Source organism: Saccopteryx bilineata, chromosome 5 (genome assembly GCF_036850765.1).
Source record: "Saccopteryx bilineata isolate mSacBil1 chromosome 5, mSacBil1_pri_phased_curated, whole genome shotgun sequence".
Taxonomy (NCBI): domain Eukaryota; kingdom Metazoa; phylum Chordata; class Mammalia; order Chiroptera; family Emballonuridae; genus Saccopteryx; species Saccopteryx bilineata.
Genome location: NC_089494.1, coordinates 95845032 through 95866096, shown reverse-complemented (window position 1 = coordinate 95866096; position 21065 = coordinate 95845032). Strand labels below are relative to the sequence as shown.

Below are 21065 nucleotides of genomic sequence, written 5' to 3'. Positions count from 1 at the left end.
TCAGTTATGTTTAAACACTTAAACCAGAAGCCATGACCAAAATGAATTTAAGAAATCCTAAGTAGAAGGTCAGGAGAAACCAGCACAGGTTAACAGATGATGGTTTTGAGGGATCTTGAGTCACCCAGACTTCCTCACAGTATTGGACTCTAGCATGCACAGTTCTCGTATCTGCCCCTTTCTTAATGCAATTTTTATTGACAATTTGTTTTATATTTTTATATAAGAATTTGTTTCTTTTATAAATGCGTAATTAAAAATAATGAGTCGGTTTACAGATAATAGCATAGCCTCAAGTAAGATATTGAAGGATAGAATCTAAAAGTCACTATGTGTGAAGTAACTATAGATCTATTACCACTTGCAATTACAATATTTACCTTTTCTTTTCTAGCTTTTGCCACCAAGTTTAAGTCTGAACATGGTGGTTTTTGGAAGCAGGAGGAGTTTGGAGGGGGCTTATTGGCTCCTTATCTGGGATTCATCACTTGTCAGACATAGAAAATTTATTTAATCTACCCATGCCTGATTTTCCCTATCTGTGAAATAAAGATGATGATAACAATATCACAGACCTCATTTTCTTATTGAAAAAGTTACATTAGATAACAAATGCAAAGTGCATAGCGTAGCCCTGGCCGGTTGGCTCAGCGGTAGAGCGTCGGCCTAGCGTGCGGAGGACCCGGGTTCGATTCCCGGCCAGGGCACACAGGAGAAGCGCCCATTTGCTTCTCCACCCTTCCGCCGCGCTTTCCTCTCTGTCTCTCTCTTCCCCTCCCACAGCCAAGGCTCCATTGGAGCAAAGATAGCCCGGGCGCTGGGGATGGCTCTGTGGCCTCTGCCTCAGGCGCTAGAGTGGCTCTGGTCGCAACATGGCGACGCCCAGGATGGGCAGAGTATCGCCTCCTGGTGGGCAGAGCGTCGCCCCTGGTGGGCGTGCCGGGTGGATCCCGGTCGGGCGCATGCGGGAGTCTGTCTGACTGTCTCTCCCTGTTTCCAGCTTCAGAAAAATGGAAAAAAAAAAAAAAAAAAGTGCATAGCGTAGTCTCTACTAGACTGTGAACAAGCACTAAGTAATTGTTGGTTATAGTTTTCTGCAGCAAAGCACCTTGAAATGTAGTCATGTGAATTTAATTCCATAAGAGGTTTTGATTTTGTCAACAGAAATTACTGACTCTTAAGGTCATATTAAAGAAATCTTACTATGTGTATACCTAATTTTCTAGTTCTCTACCTACTTTAGGTAAACTTCATAAATCAATATTTATTAACTTCTACAGACTTTTTTTTTTTTTTTACAGGGACATAGAGTTAGAGAAAGGGATAGATAGGGACAGACAGGAACGAAGAGAGATGAGAAGCATCAATCATCAGTTTTTCATTGTGACACCTTAGTTGTTCATTGATTGCTTTCATATATGTGCCTTGACTGGGGGCCTTCAGCAGACAGAGTAACCCCTTGCTCAAGTCAGCGACCTTGGGTCCAAGCTGGTGAACTTTTTTTTTTTTGCTCAAGCTAGATGAGCCTGCACTCGGGTCTCGAACCTGGGTCTTCCGTGTCCCAGTCCAACGCTCTATCCACTGCGCCACTGCCTGGTCAGGCTCTGCAGACTCTTATAGGCTTCATTATAGTGGTTCTCAACTGGGGAAAACTTGCATAACCAGGAGATATTTGGCAATATATGGAGATATTTTTCATCATCATCACCAGGAAATATATTGACAGTGGGTGGTTTGAGGCCAGGGATGCTGCTAAATACCCAAGAATGCACAGGACTTCCCCCACAACAAAAAATTAGCCCCAAATGTCAATAGTGCATCACTGTTGTGAAACCTTAGTCTTCTGGAAAAGGAAGAAGCATAAGACATCATCACTGCAGCAGTTTAATTAGAAAATACCTATCAGAGCCTGACCAGGTGGTGGCGCAGTGGATAGAGTGTTGGACTGGGATGTAGAGGACCCAGGTTCGAAACCCCGAGCTCACTGGCTTGAGTGTGGGCTCACCAGCTTGAGTGCGAAGTCGCTGGCTTGAGCGTGGGATCATAGACAGGATCCCATGGTCACTGGCTTGAGTCCAAGGTCACTGGCTTAGCCCAAGGTTGCTGGCTTGAGCAAGGGGTCACTCGCTTTGCTGTAGAGGCCCCCCCTACTGCCCATCAAGGCACATATGAGAAAGCAATCACTGAACAACTAAGGTGCCACAACAAAGAACTGATGCTTCTTATCTCTTTCCTGTCTGTCTGTCTCTATCTGTCCTTTCTTCTGACTCTCTCTCTATCAAAACAGAAAAAAGAAAAGAAAACACCTATCAGATAATACAAATGTGTTTAGAATGATAGCCATTAGCACAGAAAGAGGGTTATGATGAGTTCATCACGAGAACTGGTTGCATTCATGAGGTGTACAAATATGGACATAAGTATATGTTTAGATAAGTCATACTGGCCTTGAAAAGAATACATTAAGACCCTCTGTTTATAAAATTTTTTTAATAAAAATTAGATACATTTCCAACACTTGCTATATTATTTCTTTAAGCTACTTGTTACAGTGTTACAATTTTTTTCCCTTAAATGAAGACTACATAGATATGGATAGTGGGAATGCAGGTTTAAGTAACACAGGTTGATATTGATATTACATGGCATTTGGAATGGCATTTTGTGTATTTTTATGTGTATTGAAATATTTCATTTCACAATCATTTGAATTAACTTCTGTTTATGTGAACGTGACTAATATCGATGGCATTTGCCTTTGGTCACACAATTATTTGTTCTTGTTTTATTACTTAAGATGAAATTATCCTCTTTTTTACCTGAACGCTTTCCTTTGACAATCTTAAACCTATGCATCAGAATGGCATTTTATGTTGGACTTTTCTGATAAATTTCTGGTAGAGATAACTGTGTATGTGAGCATGTGTGTGTGTGTGAGAGAGAGAGAGAGAGAGAGTGTGTGTGTGTGTGTGTGTGTGTGTGTTTAGGTTTCCACTTAAAGTTCAGTGCCAAAGCTACAGTACTTATACATTTTCCAAATGTGTTTTAAGCAATAAGTTGTACAACATTTTTAGAACATGTGTTAAGCCATTTCTCTAAGAATGAAGCTCTTAACAAAACATAAGCACTCTGCATGAGATCTTAGCAGCAAAGTGCTTAAAAGATAAAGTAAGAATTGGTACCATGGGAAGAACACCAGCTGTAGAGCGCACAGGTCCATTATGAGAAGTATGGTAGTGGGTAGGGAGAAAATGATTTAATCAGGAGTAAAACCAATTTTATTATAAGGGCACGCAGGGGGTGTGGCACCATAGTGAGAGGGACATTTCAAAATATCTGACAGATTTCAACAATGTGAAAACCCCGTTCTTTAAAGTGACAGTAAACCCCATCAGGTCTCTCTTTTTGATGCTATTGTTAACAGTTGACTGTTTAAAGCTGGCCTGCTAAGATGCCATCGTCCTATTTCAATAGTGTATAGCAAATAAAAGACTAATTGTTGAAATACAATCAATCAAAAATGATTGCAGGGCAGAAAGAAGGTCTCCTCTGCTGATTTTGTTGTGGATCATACTATTGTGTTATGACTGAGGTAGGATCAAAGACTGAGAAGGAAGAAAAAAATAACCCATCTGAAATACACAGATCCACCTTCCTTCCTTTTCATTACAAACATCCTCGTGCATAAGAACATTGCTTACTAGCCCTGGAAATAATAATCCATTTAGAAGAAAAGAGCTGATAAAGATTTCAGCTAATATTTTTTAAAGGACATGAACAATATTAGCAAAACAGCTCATGCAGAGATTTCCTACAGTGACAATTCTCAGGTGCTTTTGTTTATTTTGCTTTCTTTTTACAATTTTTGGTGAAAATTCCCCTCTGCATTGAAAAACTGACACCATGCGGGCATGTGAATGTGAGCCTGAGACACCGGTAAAGAAACAAAATTCCAGTTGACCAAATACCTGTTAAGTTCTTGCCAGGATATTCAGCTTTTCAATTAACCATCAAATTGTCTAAAATGATTAGCTTTAGTTTTCATTAAGCCCAGAATCCAAACATCGCATGTTTTCACAGACAAATGGTATGGCTCAGCAGCAATGCTATTGCACTGTGTCCTTTTACTTTTGTATAAGAATGTCATTTTCAGACCCTATTATATCCACTTCTTGGGTGAAAAGGATTCCAGGCTTTCATATTGTAAAGGCAAAAAATAATTGCCCAACAACTCTCTTTCTTATGAAAACTTCATTTAGGCATTTATTTTCTTTAATGTATAAATGTTTCAACTCACTCAGGCTTCTCCAGCAAGCATTTTCATTGTTTCTAAGAGGAGTTGGAAAGCACTTGTGGTTTGTCTTCAGTGTGTTATCATTTTTGACAGTTTTGCATAGCCTACACAGGCCAACAGGGGTCTGTCTAATATTGTTGCTGGGCACATTTTCCTTGATGAGATGAAAACTTAAAAAAAAAAAGAGATATTTTTTGAAGCAGTAAGAAGGAATTAATATCCTTTCTCACTCAGTATTCTATTCCTTGCTGACTTTATATTCAGCAAAAAAAAAAAAAAAAAGGAAAAAAGGAAAAAAGTGTTACCCATTATTCCCTTGTACATAGCAAGGCTAACACATGTAAAGCAATAACTCATTTTCTATTGCCATGTTTAGCATATGTCTCCTGTTGGCTCAGCAAGGCCTTTAGGCCGGTCCCTTGAGCCGGCCATCATTGGCAACTCTTAGCCCCTCGGCCTCAAAACCAAATAGCTTTGAATCACGTTGAGCTGTGATGCTAATTTTCATACTGATGCATTATGGGAATAAATGTATCTGACATACTGTGTCAATGGCACTGTCTCTTTGTGTCTCTTGTTTTTTTGTTAGCTGCATTCCTACAGATGGTATTCCATTGAAAATGTTCCCTTCCTACGGAAAAAGGGGGGAAAAAAACATGCACAGCACCAAACCTCTAGGTGCAGAAGGCTGTTAACGGTTGCTGATGATAGTAGGCAAACATTAACATAATAATTAGTGTCTTGTAATTGTTTCATTAAAACCAGTTGTTCCATTTCTCCTCGTGTTTTCCCAGAAGAGAAGCTGAATTTGGACGACAGCCAGTGGGAGGACATCCACGTTGTCACCGGAGCACTGAAGATGTTTTTCCGGGAGCTGCCTGAGCCGCTCTTCCCTTACAGTTTCTTTGAGCAGTTTGTGGAAGCGATCAGTAAGTACCTCACACGCAGGAGCTGCTGGCGGAGTGAGCTGGCAGTGTGGGATTATTAAGTAAATAATATGAATGACGATAATAGCAATCATGGAGATAATAATATCTCCAATGTTCCACATCCTTCATTTTACTGTTTGTGTTTTTGATGCCTTATTTTTATTTCTGGCCCTGTAATATTATATGAGGTTTTGTTTTTTTTAATTAAGGAAAAAAAAATAGGTGTTCTATTTAGGGTGGCCAATTTTCAACCAAGCCTCCTTGAATGAAAATAGCTTCTCATAGACTCTGTTTTAAAGGGATCACCGCTGGCATCAACCCTGCCTTTATACTTTCAGAATTGCAGTGGATGTAACTGAGTACAAAGGGATCTTTAAAAAGAACCTCAGTGAATTAAATATTACATTTCATAAAAATGTTAAATCATCAACTGAGGCATCATCTTCTCTCCTTCACTCACTCACCATTCACCTACCAACATTGGTAAATAGCTAAAATTTGCCTATGAGCAGTGTGAGTATTAAGTAATAGCAAGTTTCTTCTGTTCAAATGTTAACTTAGTGTGAGGTTGAGTTATATCGTTTGCTAGCTAATTGACATTGTACTATGTCTATGAAGCTTCCTTTTCTATTATTCTCTCATCCATAAAACACAAGTACACTTAATGGATAGATGGATGGATGGATGGATGGATGGATGGATGGATGGATGGATGGATAAAAATCTTTCCAAATGCATGGAAAATTCTGCTATTGATTTCTAGAGAAGCAACTACTAGTTCATCTCCAAATTTAATAGTTTAGAGTACACTTACTGTGATTGTGACAGCTTGGAAAAAGTTTCCTGGCAAGTAAGCTGATTCAATGAGGAAAGAGAAAGAAGAAAGAAAGGTAAAATTAAAAGGCTTGCAAGCCTGGAAGGAGCTTAATTAAAGTCCAAACAAGAGAAATCTGCAAGAAAAAAAAAATTCTCTACTTAGGAGGTCTGATTTTGGCTGGTGGTGTGTGCTGTGTTCCCATTAATGGGAGCAGGGATTTAGGGAGACCATTTTGGAGAACAGCCCCTCAATATGCCCTTTCAGTCTGTTTTTTATTTCACAAAAAGAAGTTCTGGCAAAGTGATATCAACAGGAATAAAGCAGAGTGTATTCTCCCAAATTTCTTCTCTTGTTGCCTGCTCCCGATTTCAGATTGTGTTGTTGTCTTGTTGTGGCCTTTGAATATAGTAGCCATGCTCTAACTACAGGCTTTGAGGTGAGGCTGGAGCGCTTATCTCCTGTCATAACATTTCATTTCATGAGCCCTCTGCTTCTTGAGAAAAATAGTATTTTATAGTTCCCAGGCTCTCTTAACTTAAAAGAAGAAATAAAGAAAAAATAAACAAGCATGCATTTCCATAACAGCTGATTCCGATAGTGTGCCTTGGAACACACAAGCATGGAATATCACTCACAATTACAGGACAGTGTTCTGTTTGGAAATTGGAGAGACTTGCTTTTGGGTATCAATCTCTAATTATGTATATTTAAAGAAGTCATACAAATTTCACATCATAGTTTCCATACTTTTTAGTGAAGATCATCTTATTTGGAAACATACTTGAACATGTGTTGATTTGGGGCTGTGATATAGGACAGTGTTTTCTGAACCGCCAGTCTACAGGCCAGTTCACCAAAAATTTCATGCCGGTCCACAAAAGAGTTAACCACCCTGATGTTGTATGAGGATTATAGACCCAATGATCTTAGTCTAATTCACATGCTCAGGGTAATTTCTGCCTTAGCTGTCCCTGAAATAATCCTCCTATTTTCCCTGGTCCCCAGTGTAAAAATGTTGAAAACCACCAACATAGGATGCCTATTAGTTAAGCTTCCTCAGTTCCCTCAGCTTAAAAGATATGGAAAGCAGGCCCTCAGACCCCAGGTGACACTGTGTTCTTTGAATTTCCAGAAAGAGTAAGGCCATCTCTGTACTATCGCAGAACTCAGGTCCAAACTGGACAGAATTTCAGAAACTGATATGGTCAGAACAAGGCAAGTGGAGGTGGGAAGCAGGCTGAGACTGAGGGCTATTGCTAGCACTTATAAAATGGGTGATGGTGAGAATGCATGGGATAGTGCTAAGAAAGTCCTTTAAAATGTAAGATAGTGTATAAATGCTAACAGCTCTATTAGAGAAATCAATCTAGAAGTGAAGAGACAGGCAAGTTTTTCTTTCTTATTCAAGGAGAATCAATTTGAGCACACTTGCCTTACACTGCTCAGATTCATACTTAATCCATAGAATGGAAAGACTAATGAACAAGGTAATATTTCTGAGAAATATTTTCTACTGCTCGATGAAGAGGTATCCTTACCAACCCATGTATTTTTGGCATAACTTTGAAATTGGTTTTTGTGTTCTAAACTCATCTCTAGATTGTAAATCATATTGAAATATCATCAGGAAATGAGAGAATAGCCACCTACTTTCTTAACAATAGTAAAGCCACATCAGAGGAAGTACTTTTACTCCATTGTGTGCCAGTTGAGTTTTAAAAATCTTCCAAAATATAAATTTAAAGACATTAATATTCATCCAGTGCCAGAGGGGAGAATAGTGCTGAGCTTGGTCATTGCTCTCATTGCTTCTTATAAAATCTGTGCAGTGAGAAGTTCAACAGACCTGTCATGAGTTCTTGGCTTTTTATTAAAGGGATAGACAGAAATCAACCGGGTAAAGTGAATTTACAGGAAAAATGACCATATGTGTTGGTTCTGAGCCTCCTTGGCCATTTTCACCCTTCACTTCTGTGCTATGGGCTGTCAGAAGCTTGACCTTAGCCAGCTGTATTTCACAGGTGCTCTTGAGGGCAGTCTTCCTGCTACTGTAGCTAGTGGAAGCCACCAGCAGTAAATAACAGAAGGGGGAGAGGAAAAGGCCAGCCTGTTTATTAGTTTACCCACCATCCCCTCTCCCTCAAACACCCGTTTTCCTGGGCTAGCTTCTCTACCTGAAGATCCTTCCCCTCCATGATTTGGGCATGGGTTGGACAGACTCACTCTGGTTCCATCTTCCATATTGCAATGTGGCTCTTCCTCTTTTTGCCCCTCCAGCTTGGTAGTGGCTTCCTGAAACAGCTAGTTTTGGTTTCTTCTCTCTTCCTTAGTTGGCTATTAGCTTCTTCATTACATGGGTAACCAGCTCCCTGCTTCAAAATAATTTGCTCCATTGGTATAAATACTTAGAGTTGTTTTTGATCTTTGGTTTAAACACTAGCAGATCATCATGCCAGTCAATGTCACAGTTTTTGTAGCTTTACCATTATTTCTCCTTTCTCTCTCACTGTTTGTGAAGGCTTAACATTTTTATTTGATCCCAAATTGAGAAATCTGTTACCCTTTTATGACAGAATTAAAAGGTGAATAAACCAAAAAAATTTTACATCCATCTGGAATGCTCCTTTGAGGAAGAAATTTTATTTCATGTATAAACAATTAATAACTCCTTGTGCTATTTGAATTACTGTTAATTTTCATTATATGTTTAAAAGTCATCATTAACTATTCCAAGAAAAGAGAACAGAAGGCATTTATTTTTTTAAATAGTTTTTTTTTTTTTTTTGGACCCCAAACAAACATTAATATGATAAGAACCTGCAATTGCCATAGTGATCCTCTGTCTGATAATATCCATTGGGGTAACAAAAACACTAGAGATTGTTTTATATTTCAGAAACCAAGTACCACAATTATTGATCTGAAATTCTATACTTAAGGTCAATGCAACTGGGTCACCTGCAGGGTTGTTTCATGGAGATTTAACCCATTGACTGCAATGACTAATTCCCTGGAATTGACTTGTGCTGAAGACATTATTAGTACTGTAAATATGAACTTGGTCCAAAAACACAGCTATAGAGTTTTATAATAGGTAATGCAATCCATATCTTTAGGCTTGCAGGAGTTTGGACATTTCCAGTACATCTAAATCCTAAGAAATGTATTAATTTTACTTCTATTCCTTATTTTTATTCCTGATAACTCTACAGATCCTAAGATAAGAGACAATGAGTGTCCTTTTTATTTTAATATCTGCATTTTCCCCAAATTCCTGGGAAATGGAAAGAGAAGAGAAAAAGTCATTGCATTTTTTACTATTATCTCTTTTTCTTTTTTTTTCTGAGAATAACAAAGCAGGAGATAATGGAGAAGTGGAAAAATTATGTGGAAAATAATTTCTAGCTCAAATAGTTACTGTAAAAATTAAATAAGATAACATGTCTTTACCCTGTATTAGATTTTCAATAATTTTTTGAAAGAATTTCATTTTTTTCAGAAGAATAAAGCAAGTCGTAAAATAGTTCTCAAGTTCACATGGCTCAAAATATTAAACTTAGCATTTAATTTCAGACTTTAAAACACATACTTTTCATCCTTCTACATTGCCTCTCTGAGAATGTTTATCTAAAAGAAATCTTGCTTGAGGAATAACTAACTTGCTGTTGCCAAATATCTGCTGTTACATTACCCTGAATAAGACCTATTTATCCTATGTCATTCTATATAAAACGACAACCTTTTCTATCTTTTCTTAAACCAAGGTTAGAATTAAATTGAATAATCAGAAAATTTTATTTTGGAGTGTTTGGTTAGAAATAAGGTAAAACTTTCCAACAATGAACAGTGTTTTAATATTTACTTCTAGATACTGAAAGCATCAATTCTTTAAATATTGGCCTATCTGAGTACATTTTTAACCGTCCACTATGTTTTGCTTTTTTAAAATGTTTATTTATTGATTTTAGAGAGACAGAGGAAGGGGAAAGAGAAATAGAGAGAAACATCAATTTGTTGTTCCACTTATTTATGCATTCATAAAATTGAAATATTAACTTATTTACTCTACTTCCTGCAATATTTGATAGTTATGTGATATATTTAAATATGAAATAAAACATACAAACCTGTTTCTTGTTTCAATATTCTACAAAAGCTCATAAATTCCCTTTGTAAGATGAATGTATATTTCTTCCTAACTTTTCCTTTTCCTCTCTTTCCTTCTTTCACAATCATTGGTCATTAACTCCTTTAAATTTTAATGTTCTAAGTCTTCAGTGGTTTGAGTAATTAGAAAACTAATAAACAGCATTTATATTTTCATTACTATGAGTCTTTAAAATTGCTTATCCAAGCATTTTCACAAAGATTTCTTCTCTAGAGTTTACTGGCACAATTCTTACACTCTCAAAGAATATTCCCCACCAGGTCAAATAGAATCAATTTTTTTACACTCCAAAAATTGCTTAAACTTTTGGCCACATTTGGTTCTCTTTGTAGTTGGATCAAGTTTTTCCTGTATAGATTTATTTATTTTTCTGGAGTTTTTCGTTGCTTTCCTTTTTCTTGCTTTTCTTTTTCTTTTATACTGTCTTAATCTTCCCTGACATGATTGTACAGAGTCCCATGTTTCCAGAAGCCCTCATTTCTAGAGCTTCTGTCTTTCTAATTCATGTTGAATGGTTGCTTCCAGGAGTAGTTCAGGGTACTCAGCCAGAGACTTCTTTCTGCTTGCAGAGTTAAAACCACTGTTTCCGAGAAGGCCATGTGTATTAGTTTTATATTGCTGCCATAACAAATTACCTCAAATTTAGTAGTTAAAATATACTGATTTATTACCTCACAGTTCTGGAGGACAGAAGTCTGATATGTGGTCTCACTGGACTAGAAACAAAGTGTCAGGACTGCATTCCTTTCTGGAGGCTCCAAAGGAGAATCCATTTCCTCCCTTTTCCGGCTTCCAGAGGCTGCCTGCATGCCTTCGCTAATGGCTCACTTCCTCCACGTTCCCAGGCAGCAGTCCCGTGGCCTGGCCGGCCTCACATCTCTCTGACCTCTTCCATGGTCATACTTCCCTCTGACTTTCCTTCACCTCCCTCTTACACTTCTGAAGATCCTGGCCCACCAGATAACCCAGAATACATTCCCCATCTCAATGTTCTTAATCACATCTAGAACATCCCTTTCATCGTGTAAGGTATTATATCCACAGGCTTTCAGAATTAAGGTGTGTAAATCTTTGTGGAGCTATTTTTCTTTCTACTCTGTGTTTCCCTCTCTAATTTTTACAGTTAGTGCCTGCTCCACCTCCATGTCACACGTACTCACAATCTATTAATTGTCACGCGCCTTCTCTCAAATCCAAATGATCATCGGAGTTGACATGACATTGAAACTATAGATTGATTAATAGACAATAGAGAAGTAAAGAGAATATACTTCGTGCATTTGCTTACAAGACGTGTTATCTATTATTTGTGAGGGTTAGAATTAAAGCTTTAACTTCAGGCTGGACCAAAACTCATTTATTCAAGGACTATCTGATAATTTCATTTTGGCCAAATTCTTTACTTCAGCTCTTTGATGCTCATAACTGAGCATGGGAGTTTGTACCTGTTGTACTCAGAAAACTTGTATTCTGAGTTTTCAAATTTGCCTTTTGTGTGCAAAAGTAATTACTTTTCTCCCCACCCCTAAGTAATGATCTATTTATTCCCCAACATGGGAATGCAATCAAAGCTAAGTTCTTGCTCAAAACAACTGTATTAATTATTTGTTTTCTTAATTATTAAATACTAATATTAATTTCTCTGTCATGTTTTCAAGCTTCCCTTAAGAAAACATTATATATAATGTTTATTATATATCATGTTTCTTTTACATATGTGAAAACCATATAGATATAAATGTACATATATAACAGATATTAGGCAAGTGGTAATAAACTAAGACAGTAATAGTATTATTAATATATACAACTCTTCAATTTAAAGACTTAATCACACATGCATTTGAAGACAATATATTTTTTAATGCCCATATTTTGTAAACACTGATTAATTAAGCAGTAAAACAAATTGTGAGAAATAGTATCCATAACATTGGGCACCATTAAAATGCAGGCTGTTAGTTACCAAAGGTAGAGCATATCCCATACCTAGTTCTTAAATACAACTCATACTACTGTATATGTCAGTCAAACTATCCTTATATAAGAATGATTTAAATTAAAGCCATTGCCCTAAGGCAGAAAGTATCTGTTGCATGTCCTAATATTCCCCTTACCTCCATGGTCAATATGCCATTTTACCTACAGAGTATAATTTCAATAAGTAATTGTGGGGGGGACAGTCAAGTATATTTGCAAATACTTTCTTTACTCTTGAGTTTATCTTGCCCTTTGTTCAAACTATTTCTGATGCATCATCAAGTCCATGATGACACACTTTGGGAGAAAAGAAACACAGCTTACAAGGCACATGACTTCCAACAGCTGCTAAACTTTGAAGCATGGTAGTGACAAAAAGTCTTAAAACTAGAGAAAGTAAAAAACAGGGTTTGAAGGGTCACCACAAAGAAACCAGAGATGTAAAAATAATATAGTATAAAAATATCCTCCATGCACCATTTCAGAGAAGGTTGAAATTAAAATAAAGATAGATTTTACAAATTTCTCCCTTCTACTCAAGTTTCCACTGTAAGCTAACATTCTCACAGACTTGGCGGGGGGTTTTTTCTTACAGTTGCTTTTTAATCAGTGTGTGTGTGTGTGGCAAACTAGAAATTTTATGGCTGATGCCTAGTTTGTCTCTTAAATCATTCTAATTATATTCATAATTAAATTGTAAAAAAAAATTGTTGTCTAGAGCCAAATGGCTTTCACAGGTGTCTTTTTGTAGGGATGCTTTAGTTGCTAAATAATAAACAACTGGACCTCAATCTATTTAATTTGGCTTAATGAAAAGTCCTTTGTAAGTAAAATTAGAAGGTGATTCAGAACTAAAATTGGTCCTTGACTCTGAAATTAATTGAGTAGTAAGACATCAACTCCATTGAAAATGTGGTGTTTGCCTTTTCGTTTTTCCTTAAAACTTTTTTTCTATTTGCACTCCTTTCGTCCATATTCTGAGAAGGACACTTTTCAAAGCATTAAAATTTCAATCTGAGCAATCAGCCAGTCAGCCTTCATGAGTCAGCTTCCTAAGTATCCCTGCTTTCACTCAATAGACATGCTTTCCAAAGATGTGTAACAGAGTGCAGAATTTCTCCTCAAAACCTCCATGGCAAACACTTATCCTGACCCATTCCCCTAATGGTAGATCTAAGTGACTGGTTTTTATTGCCTGTTATCAAGTTCACTGCATCAACAGATTCTAATGAAACGGAGGGTCTGTGACTTTATTTCACACTGCCTCACTTTGCATCCTTGGGGTTGATGGTGATACCACATTGTGATCAGCACTGAGAGGCCTTCCAAAAAATTTCCAGCCCACCACTTCCAACGCTGACTGGCCACATCTCTAAGAGAATAGCCTCTTCTACTTCCCCAGTATGGTTTTTGTTTTCTTAATTCTCTCACCCAATCCAACATAATTCTGATTATAAATGTAATTGAAATGCTGCAACTGGTTTGCCACTCATTTTGAGGAAAAGCTAGATTCTTTGCAAGGTCTTGAAAGCCCTAGAATGATCTGGTGGCCCACGGGTCTCTTCTTGTGCCCATCTCATTCAAGCCAGTTGGTCTCCTGGCTCTTTGAGCAGCTCAGGTAAAGTGAGGGTCTTTGCCCACTCCCTCTTCCATTGGTATGTCCCCAGATCACCACTTACATGCTAATTTCTCAGTGAGGTTATTCTCATCAGCGAATCCAAAATTTCTACCTGCTTGGCATAGCACCACCTCCATTTAATTTCCAACTCCACTATTTACTACCTGTAAGACCTTGAACCACTCCTGAACCTCTGTAACCCTCAATTTCCCCATCTATAAAATGAAATAAAAATAGTATCTTCCCCAAGGGGATTGTAAAGAATTTAATGAAATGCTAATTATGGCAAAGCACTTACAGATTTCCTGGTACTTGTATTCAATAAATGTTAACTAGTATTATTAAATCAAAGTACAATCAGACCATCCTTAGCCCACACTCTCAGATGACCTTTTTGTTCATACTTACAAGCCTTTCCTTTTCTCTAGTAAAGCTGCCTTAAGTGAAACATATGGCTATCTTCATTCTGCTTTAATATTTGTTTCCAGAATTCCACAGAGCACCAAATATGTTTAGGAAAATATTACAGGATATTCTTTTGCTTCATGATCGAGAGACTCCCACTTTCTTTCTTTATCTCACTACATTTCTCCTTTGTTCTTCCTGCCATCCCCAGGCAAAATGCCACTTGACTAGCCCAAAGCCTGTCACTTTATTCTAGAACATACATCTTACTCATAACCAAGAAGCTCACCATTTTCTCCAATATGATGCTGCCTTGCTTCTATTAAATATTAGTAAATCAGTGATATTCACAGTGACACCAGGAGAGATAACTTTAAAGAAATTCCTCTTCCGCAATGGGAAATTAGCTACCTTGCTGATAGTGCACCCTATGTTTCAGCTGGTGAAGGTCATAGACTCATCAGTAGGTAAGGAGTTTAAAATGTGGCCGAGTAGACTAGTCACCAGCCAATGCAAATATTTGTCACACTCTATGTCTTCCTCACAGATAAAAACATTAAAAGCGGTATCAAATAAACCATACTCAAGAAGTTAACCCTCCTCATGTGCACGACGCAGGGGCACAGACACACACGTGCACACACACTCATCTTCCACACCTGAAATACTTTGTTTATTCCTCCCAGCACTCACAATTTATGATATTCTAACTTTAAAAAGGTAGAATTTTTCATTATTTTTACAATTATCTCAAGACAATGTTCACATTAACCTCCCTTGATCGATTTTCCAAACCTGATATAGAATGAGAACTGACCCCTCTACCCCCTTTCTCGACTTGCTCACACATGGTCACGTGCTTTCATTTGCTCTAGTCCCCACCTCTCTGTCAATAAAGGTATTTTCTTTCAATAGCTTCTAAGACTATCATGGGCTCCTAGAAATGTGGCATTTCTTCATTTGGATCATTTCTTATTTTTCTGGAGAATTAAACTTGAGGTGTGATGTCTGCTGGAGTACTGTAAATTTCCGGGTGGAATACTGCTTATGCTGGAGCAGCGGAATATTGTCATTGAGAATTGTTATGTGATTTGGAGAATGAAATTTTCCCCTAAGGATTGGCTCATACATTTTCTACCTATGCTTTGGGAAACAGAAACATAGCAAATGGATACAATTTGAGAGAAAACAAGTAGCAGTCCTGATTTTAAGAGTAAAAGCAATATGCTTAGAAGAAGAAAAGCAAACATATTTTTTAAAAGTCCATGAACTATAATAAAACTGTTATATTTTATAATTGTGAGACCTTTCTCTTTTCATTGACTTATTTATAGTTTTCCATTTAAATGTGCTGTTCCTCCCCCACCCCTTTTATTTCATGCAACACTTTTATTTTTCAGAAAATTTGAAATTCTGAAAGGTCAAATGCCTAGTGCCCTGAATCCATGATTACTGCCTAACCAATAAACTCTTGGCCCCTTTCTCTTTTTCTTCTCACTTTATATGTCCAGCAGGGAAAAGGTTGACTCAGATCTCAAGTCTATTCCTCTGCCAAGTAAGGGGTGGGCAAACCTAATTAGTGCCATCTGTTGTGCTAGTTGTGGGTTGATACTGTCTTACCAACAGATGAAATCAACAATCTTTTGGGCTCCTCCTCCAGACCCCCAACTCTGAACTCACTAGTTAGATTGTTCTTTGACACATTTTTGTGTATTATTCTCTGAATATCTAATTGGCACCTAAGAAAGAACGAGTACCTCACCGAGATATTTTTCAGAAATCTCTATTCCTTTGTGTTCTGTTATGAAAACGTTTGAACAACAACAACAACAAAAAAAAATGGAATGATCCTAAGCAAATATTAGACACAGAAAGACTTCAGAATCCCCTGTCTTTGATGCTCAAATCTGTAATGCACAGGACTTCTGAGAGCTGGACCCCTGGATAAATACAGAACAGTGTTAGCCAAGCAGAAGACCCAGAGCTCTCCACAAATGAAAAAGACAGAACAGCTAGAACAAAGCTAGAAAAATCACATTAGTCAATGTCAGAATCCAAACAGCATCTTTCTTTAATGGTCCCTAAATATTTGAACATGTTTAAAATAGAAGTTTCTATCCCTGCTTAGTGTTCTCCTTCTCTCTGTTCCTTCAAGGACACACTAATCTCATCATGAGGCTTCACCCTCATGTCTTCAAAGAAACCTAGTTACCTCCCAAAGATCCCACCATCAAATATCATTACACTGGGTGTTAGGGCTTTGCTATATGAATCTGAGGGGTACAAAAAATTCAGTCCATAACAGAAGTTGATGTTATGTTAAAACACTTCAACGGAGTGTTTTAGTTGTACAACTTTATCAGTGCATGATGAAGTTTCTTCTCTTATATCTTTCCATCTTTTCAACACAAGATGTAATTAGCTCTTTGTTAATATTATTTAATTCTATTCTTGAGATCTGAAATTGAATTTAAAGTCACTTTCACCCATTTTTCTCTCAATTTAATTTTGAACCTACCTGCAGAAATGTGCATGGAACCCTATGCAATTTTGCTCTTTTCCTTATGATCTCAGGCCATCATGACATAACTCTGGCTGGGAAGTTTGGCTTGACGTTTTACGTTTTGCATATTCACAAGACTCATCTCACCTGAGCCATGCAACAACCAAAATTGGGGCCAAAACAAAAGTTTTTAACTCTAAGTCCTCAGTCTTAACATTCAGCCTTCCTCTCAGCATTATGACACTTGCTGTTTGAGCATTCATCTGCCATGCCACATCCGGGTCCTGAAATACAGTTCAAGATTACGTAAGGCAGACTGGAAGGCCATTTGGAACAATCGAGCAATTAGAGATAACAGTTTACTCCAGTTGGGGAAAAACTTTAAATGCCGTGCCAGTAAGAAGAATTGTAGAAAATAGCAGTCCAAATTTACAGAGCAGAATTCTTTAGACTTTTGGACAATGTTTAGAATTAATCTGAATTATAAATATTGTAAACTAATAGAGCAATGTTGATATATAAATAAACCCAGGAACAGTCTATATGATTAGAGTTACAAATTATGGTCTGCTTATCACATTTCATTACCAACAGCCAAATGCTATATGTACATTTTACCATTGAAGTTAATATTTAGAACACTCCTTTGTGGTAGATATTATTCCCTTTATTTCAATTTAGGAAACTGAGGCTCATAGGAACTAATTAGCGTGCCTATGGCTACCAGCTGGGAAGTTAGAGAGCTGAAATTTGAACCCAGAACTGGAAGATACCAAAGCTGTTACTCTTAACCATGAAACTCACTTTTGTCTAATTTGGACAAAGTGATAACAAGTGTCTACTTAAAATAAGTGTCTACTTAGATAAATACTAGATTTAGATGTGGTTCAGCTAAACATTGTTTTCAAGAACTACAATGAAAAATACAAGCACTAAATAGAACATGAATATATTTCTCTGCTCATACACATTTTCTCAAAATCCCATTATTTAAGAAAGGTCTCTGTCTTGATTATGCAATTTACAATAAAATCAACAACAAAAAAGTTATTGCTTTCCGTGTCCAAGGCAACATTAAAGGTGCTCATTCTTGCACCTGCCTTACTTGAAAAACTTTTAAAATTAAACTTAAACTCGACCAGGTGGTGGCACAGTGGATAAAGCATTGGCCTGGGACACTGAGTACCCAGGTTTGAAACCTCAGGGTCACTGGTTTGCGTGTGGGCTCATCTGGTTTGAGGGGTCTCCGGCTTGAGTGTGGTCACTGACTTGAGCCCAAAGGTTGTTGGCTTGAGCCCAAGGTCACTGGTTTGAGCAAGGGGTCACTAGTTTGGCTGGAGACCCATGGTCAAGGCATGTATGATAAGCAATCAATGAACAACTAACAGTGCCACAATTAGTTGATGCTTCTAATCTCTCTCTTTCTTGTCTGTTTGCCCCTCTCTCTTTCTCTTTCTATCTTGTTATAATAATAATAATAATAATAATTAAATTAAATATTGGTGAACACCAAACTCTCTTAGCAGATAAAAAAGGAAATGCTTTAAAGTTTATGTAGAAAAAAGGCACTATGTCCTTATTATATTACCTGGCAAGTGAATTAAGAAATAACATCATAAAATTTCTTACAACTTTCATCATATATGTTTCTCCATGGCAGGGGGATTGCAGCAGAGCACCACCCTCTGTAATGTGCCAGAAATGTATTTTTATGGAGTCTATAAAATAAATTCATTATCTTAACCCTTCATATTCATAATAGAAGAAACTCAAATATGGCTAACATATTGTTGCTACGTCCACTCACTGTCAATGATAGTCCTTATTTAGAAAAATGTTTCACATCTTTATTGAAACGGAGCAAACATATAGAAAAGTACACAGATCATGAGAGTATTATTATTGGGAATTTTCTTTTATAAAATTAGTTGTCCAGGCTTGTATGTTTGTGATTCTTTTCTCTGACAACTAATTGTAAAGGATCTCTGTTGAATTTTTAGCATAAAACTGAGTATTAGTTGTCTTATGTCTAGATATAGAACTATGCAATATTTTTTTCCATCTCTCTATCTGACCTAAGCAGCTCTGGGGTAGGAATAACGTCTCACTCGTCTTTGTAGCTTCAGCACTAGGTGAATGCAAAAACATAATGTGCTTTGTGATGGTTGTTTCATTATAACTCTTCCTTTAACAATTCATGGTAATTAGCAGCAATGGACTGCTGAAATGGGAAGTGGGAAGGATTGGTGAGTAGTTGAATAAGAGAGTTAGAAACTGCTTAATTTAAGCCATTTTACTGCTAGTAGATGTAGGAATTAACCATTTACCTCTCCCCAAATGTCCTTATCTGTCTTTTAAGATGTTTATAGCAATTTGAAGCTCTAGTCTTCATATTTTCTTCTTTCTTTTTTTTTTTTTTTTGTATTTTTCCGAAGCTGGAAACGGGGAGAGACAGTCAGACAGACTCCCGCATGCGCCCGACCGGGATCCACCTGGCACGCCCACCAGGGGGCGATGCTCTGCCCACCAGGGGGCGATGCTCTGCCCCTCCAGGGCGTTGCTCTGTTGCGACCAGAGCCACTCTAGCGCCTGGGACAGAGGCCAAGGAGCCATCCCCAGCGCCCGGGCCATCTTTGCTCCAATGGAGCCTCGCTGTGGGAGGGGAAGAGAGAGACAGAGAGGAAGGAGAGGGGGGAGGGGTGGAGAAGCAGATGGGCACTTCTCCTGTGTGCCCTGGCCGGGAATCGAACCCAGGACCCCTTGCACGCCAGGCCGACGCTCTACCACTGAGCCAACCGGCCAGGACCTTCTTCATATTTTCTATAGGTCAAACTAGTATTACTACATAATTTACAGAGATTTCATTTTACTGGTTATAAAGTTTATGAGCAAAAAAGAGGAAAATTAAATGAGCAAATAAAGTACTTTGATTGAGCTAGTGAACTTCTGCAGTCTTCAAAGGGTTATCTGAACACCAGACTCAACTGCAGAGCAATGGTGAAGAGAACAGTGAAACTGTACTATAAAAATAAATTACTGTCATGAATATTAAGCAACAAGGATATAATAAACATGACTGTTTCCATGATTCTGATTTATTGGTACCGATATGCGTATAAATTATGACACTAAGTATTTATTCTAGTTGTTTCAGAATATGAGCCAAACAAAGCTGGGTGGACACTTCCCGCAGACCTTTCCATCTGCCACCAAATCCCTATTTCACTGTTCCTGTTGCTGTGCTTCTTGTGTCGGTGGCATCAGGACCATGTGTGAGCAGCTATTCCCTTCAGTTTACTTTTCAGACGGAAGTGGATTGCCTTCCCAGAACCTGGCGTCACTGCTATAACTGTTATGAATTCTGTTCCCTAGCAGTAGAACAACTCCAGCTGCAAAGTGCCTCACAGGCTATTCCGACTTGCTGTTAAATAGTGCTCATGCTCATTTTGACACAAGAGGGTTCATTACTATTTATGAACCTCTTGGCACCAGATTTGGGATTTCCCAAAGCAAAGCAACACTGCATTCTGTGTACTTGCTTAGCAGTGGGTGTTCTGGATCACTAGTTCTGAGAGGTTAAAGATCAAGAGAGAGAGTCTGTGTATCCACGTAAATCCTAATGGTACCTCGGCTGCCATAGTATAACTGTAGCACGGTGTTGGCCTAGCTGATATTCCCAAGTAAAAGTTTAAGATTAGCCATCAGTTGTAACTGACACTGTTTCAGACCAGATACTTATTAAACAGATGGCTAGAATCAAGTAATGCCCAAAGAAGTAGCATTTTCTCGCTTCCCGTTTTTTGTTTTTATGTTACATCTCATCAAAATTTACTTCAGGTGATTAATAATTTTAGTATTCTTTCCTCTAACATTGGTGGCAACCCACAAAGAAGAGAGTCAAAAATTTAATAACCTTAAAAAAGGTGTGATTTCCACATTGTAAAGTATACTACATGGATATAAGTTGAGGATACCTATAAAAACTGCTGATGATATAAACACATGCCTACAGATGAAATGCTAACTAAAGTTCATGAGGAGGCAAGAACTGCTAGCTACTTGGAACTAGACTCTTACTAAATATCTATTGGAACCCTGAGTAGCTGCTTAGAAGTTGAGAGTGATCAGAATGAAAATTTATATATATATTGGGGGGGCTGTATGTTTTGCACATGCGTGTACAAAAAAAATTGGATTCCCGTATCTGGAAAAAGTAGTATTATCTGATGAATATGTATAATGTAAAATTTCTATTTCGTAGCTGAGATTATTTTAAATTTTTAAACAAAGCATTGAGAAATCACCAAAAATGGCTAATGGTTTAAGCAAAATTGAACCTTGGCTAATTTTA

At 37.6% G+C, this 21065-nt stretch overlaps 1 protein-coding gene across 1 annotated transcript in view; it reads left to right on the top strand.

The window, feature by feature from the left end:
- Positions 1-21065, top strand: part of ARHGAP15 (Rho GTPase activating protein 15) — a 694101-nt gene that overhangs the window by 561949 nt on the left and 111087 nt on the right. The window contains exon 12 of the mRNA XM_066279712.1: positions 5089-5223. Coding sequence (XP_066135809.1) covers positions 5089-5223 — 135 coding nt within the window. The remainder of the gene's footprint in view (positions 1-5088; positions 5224-21065) is intronic.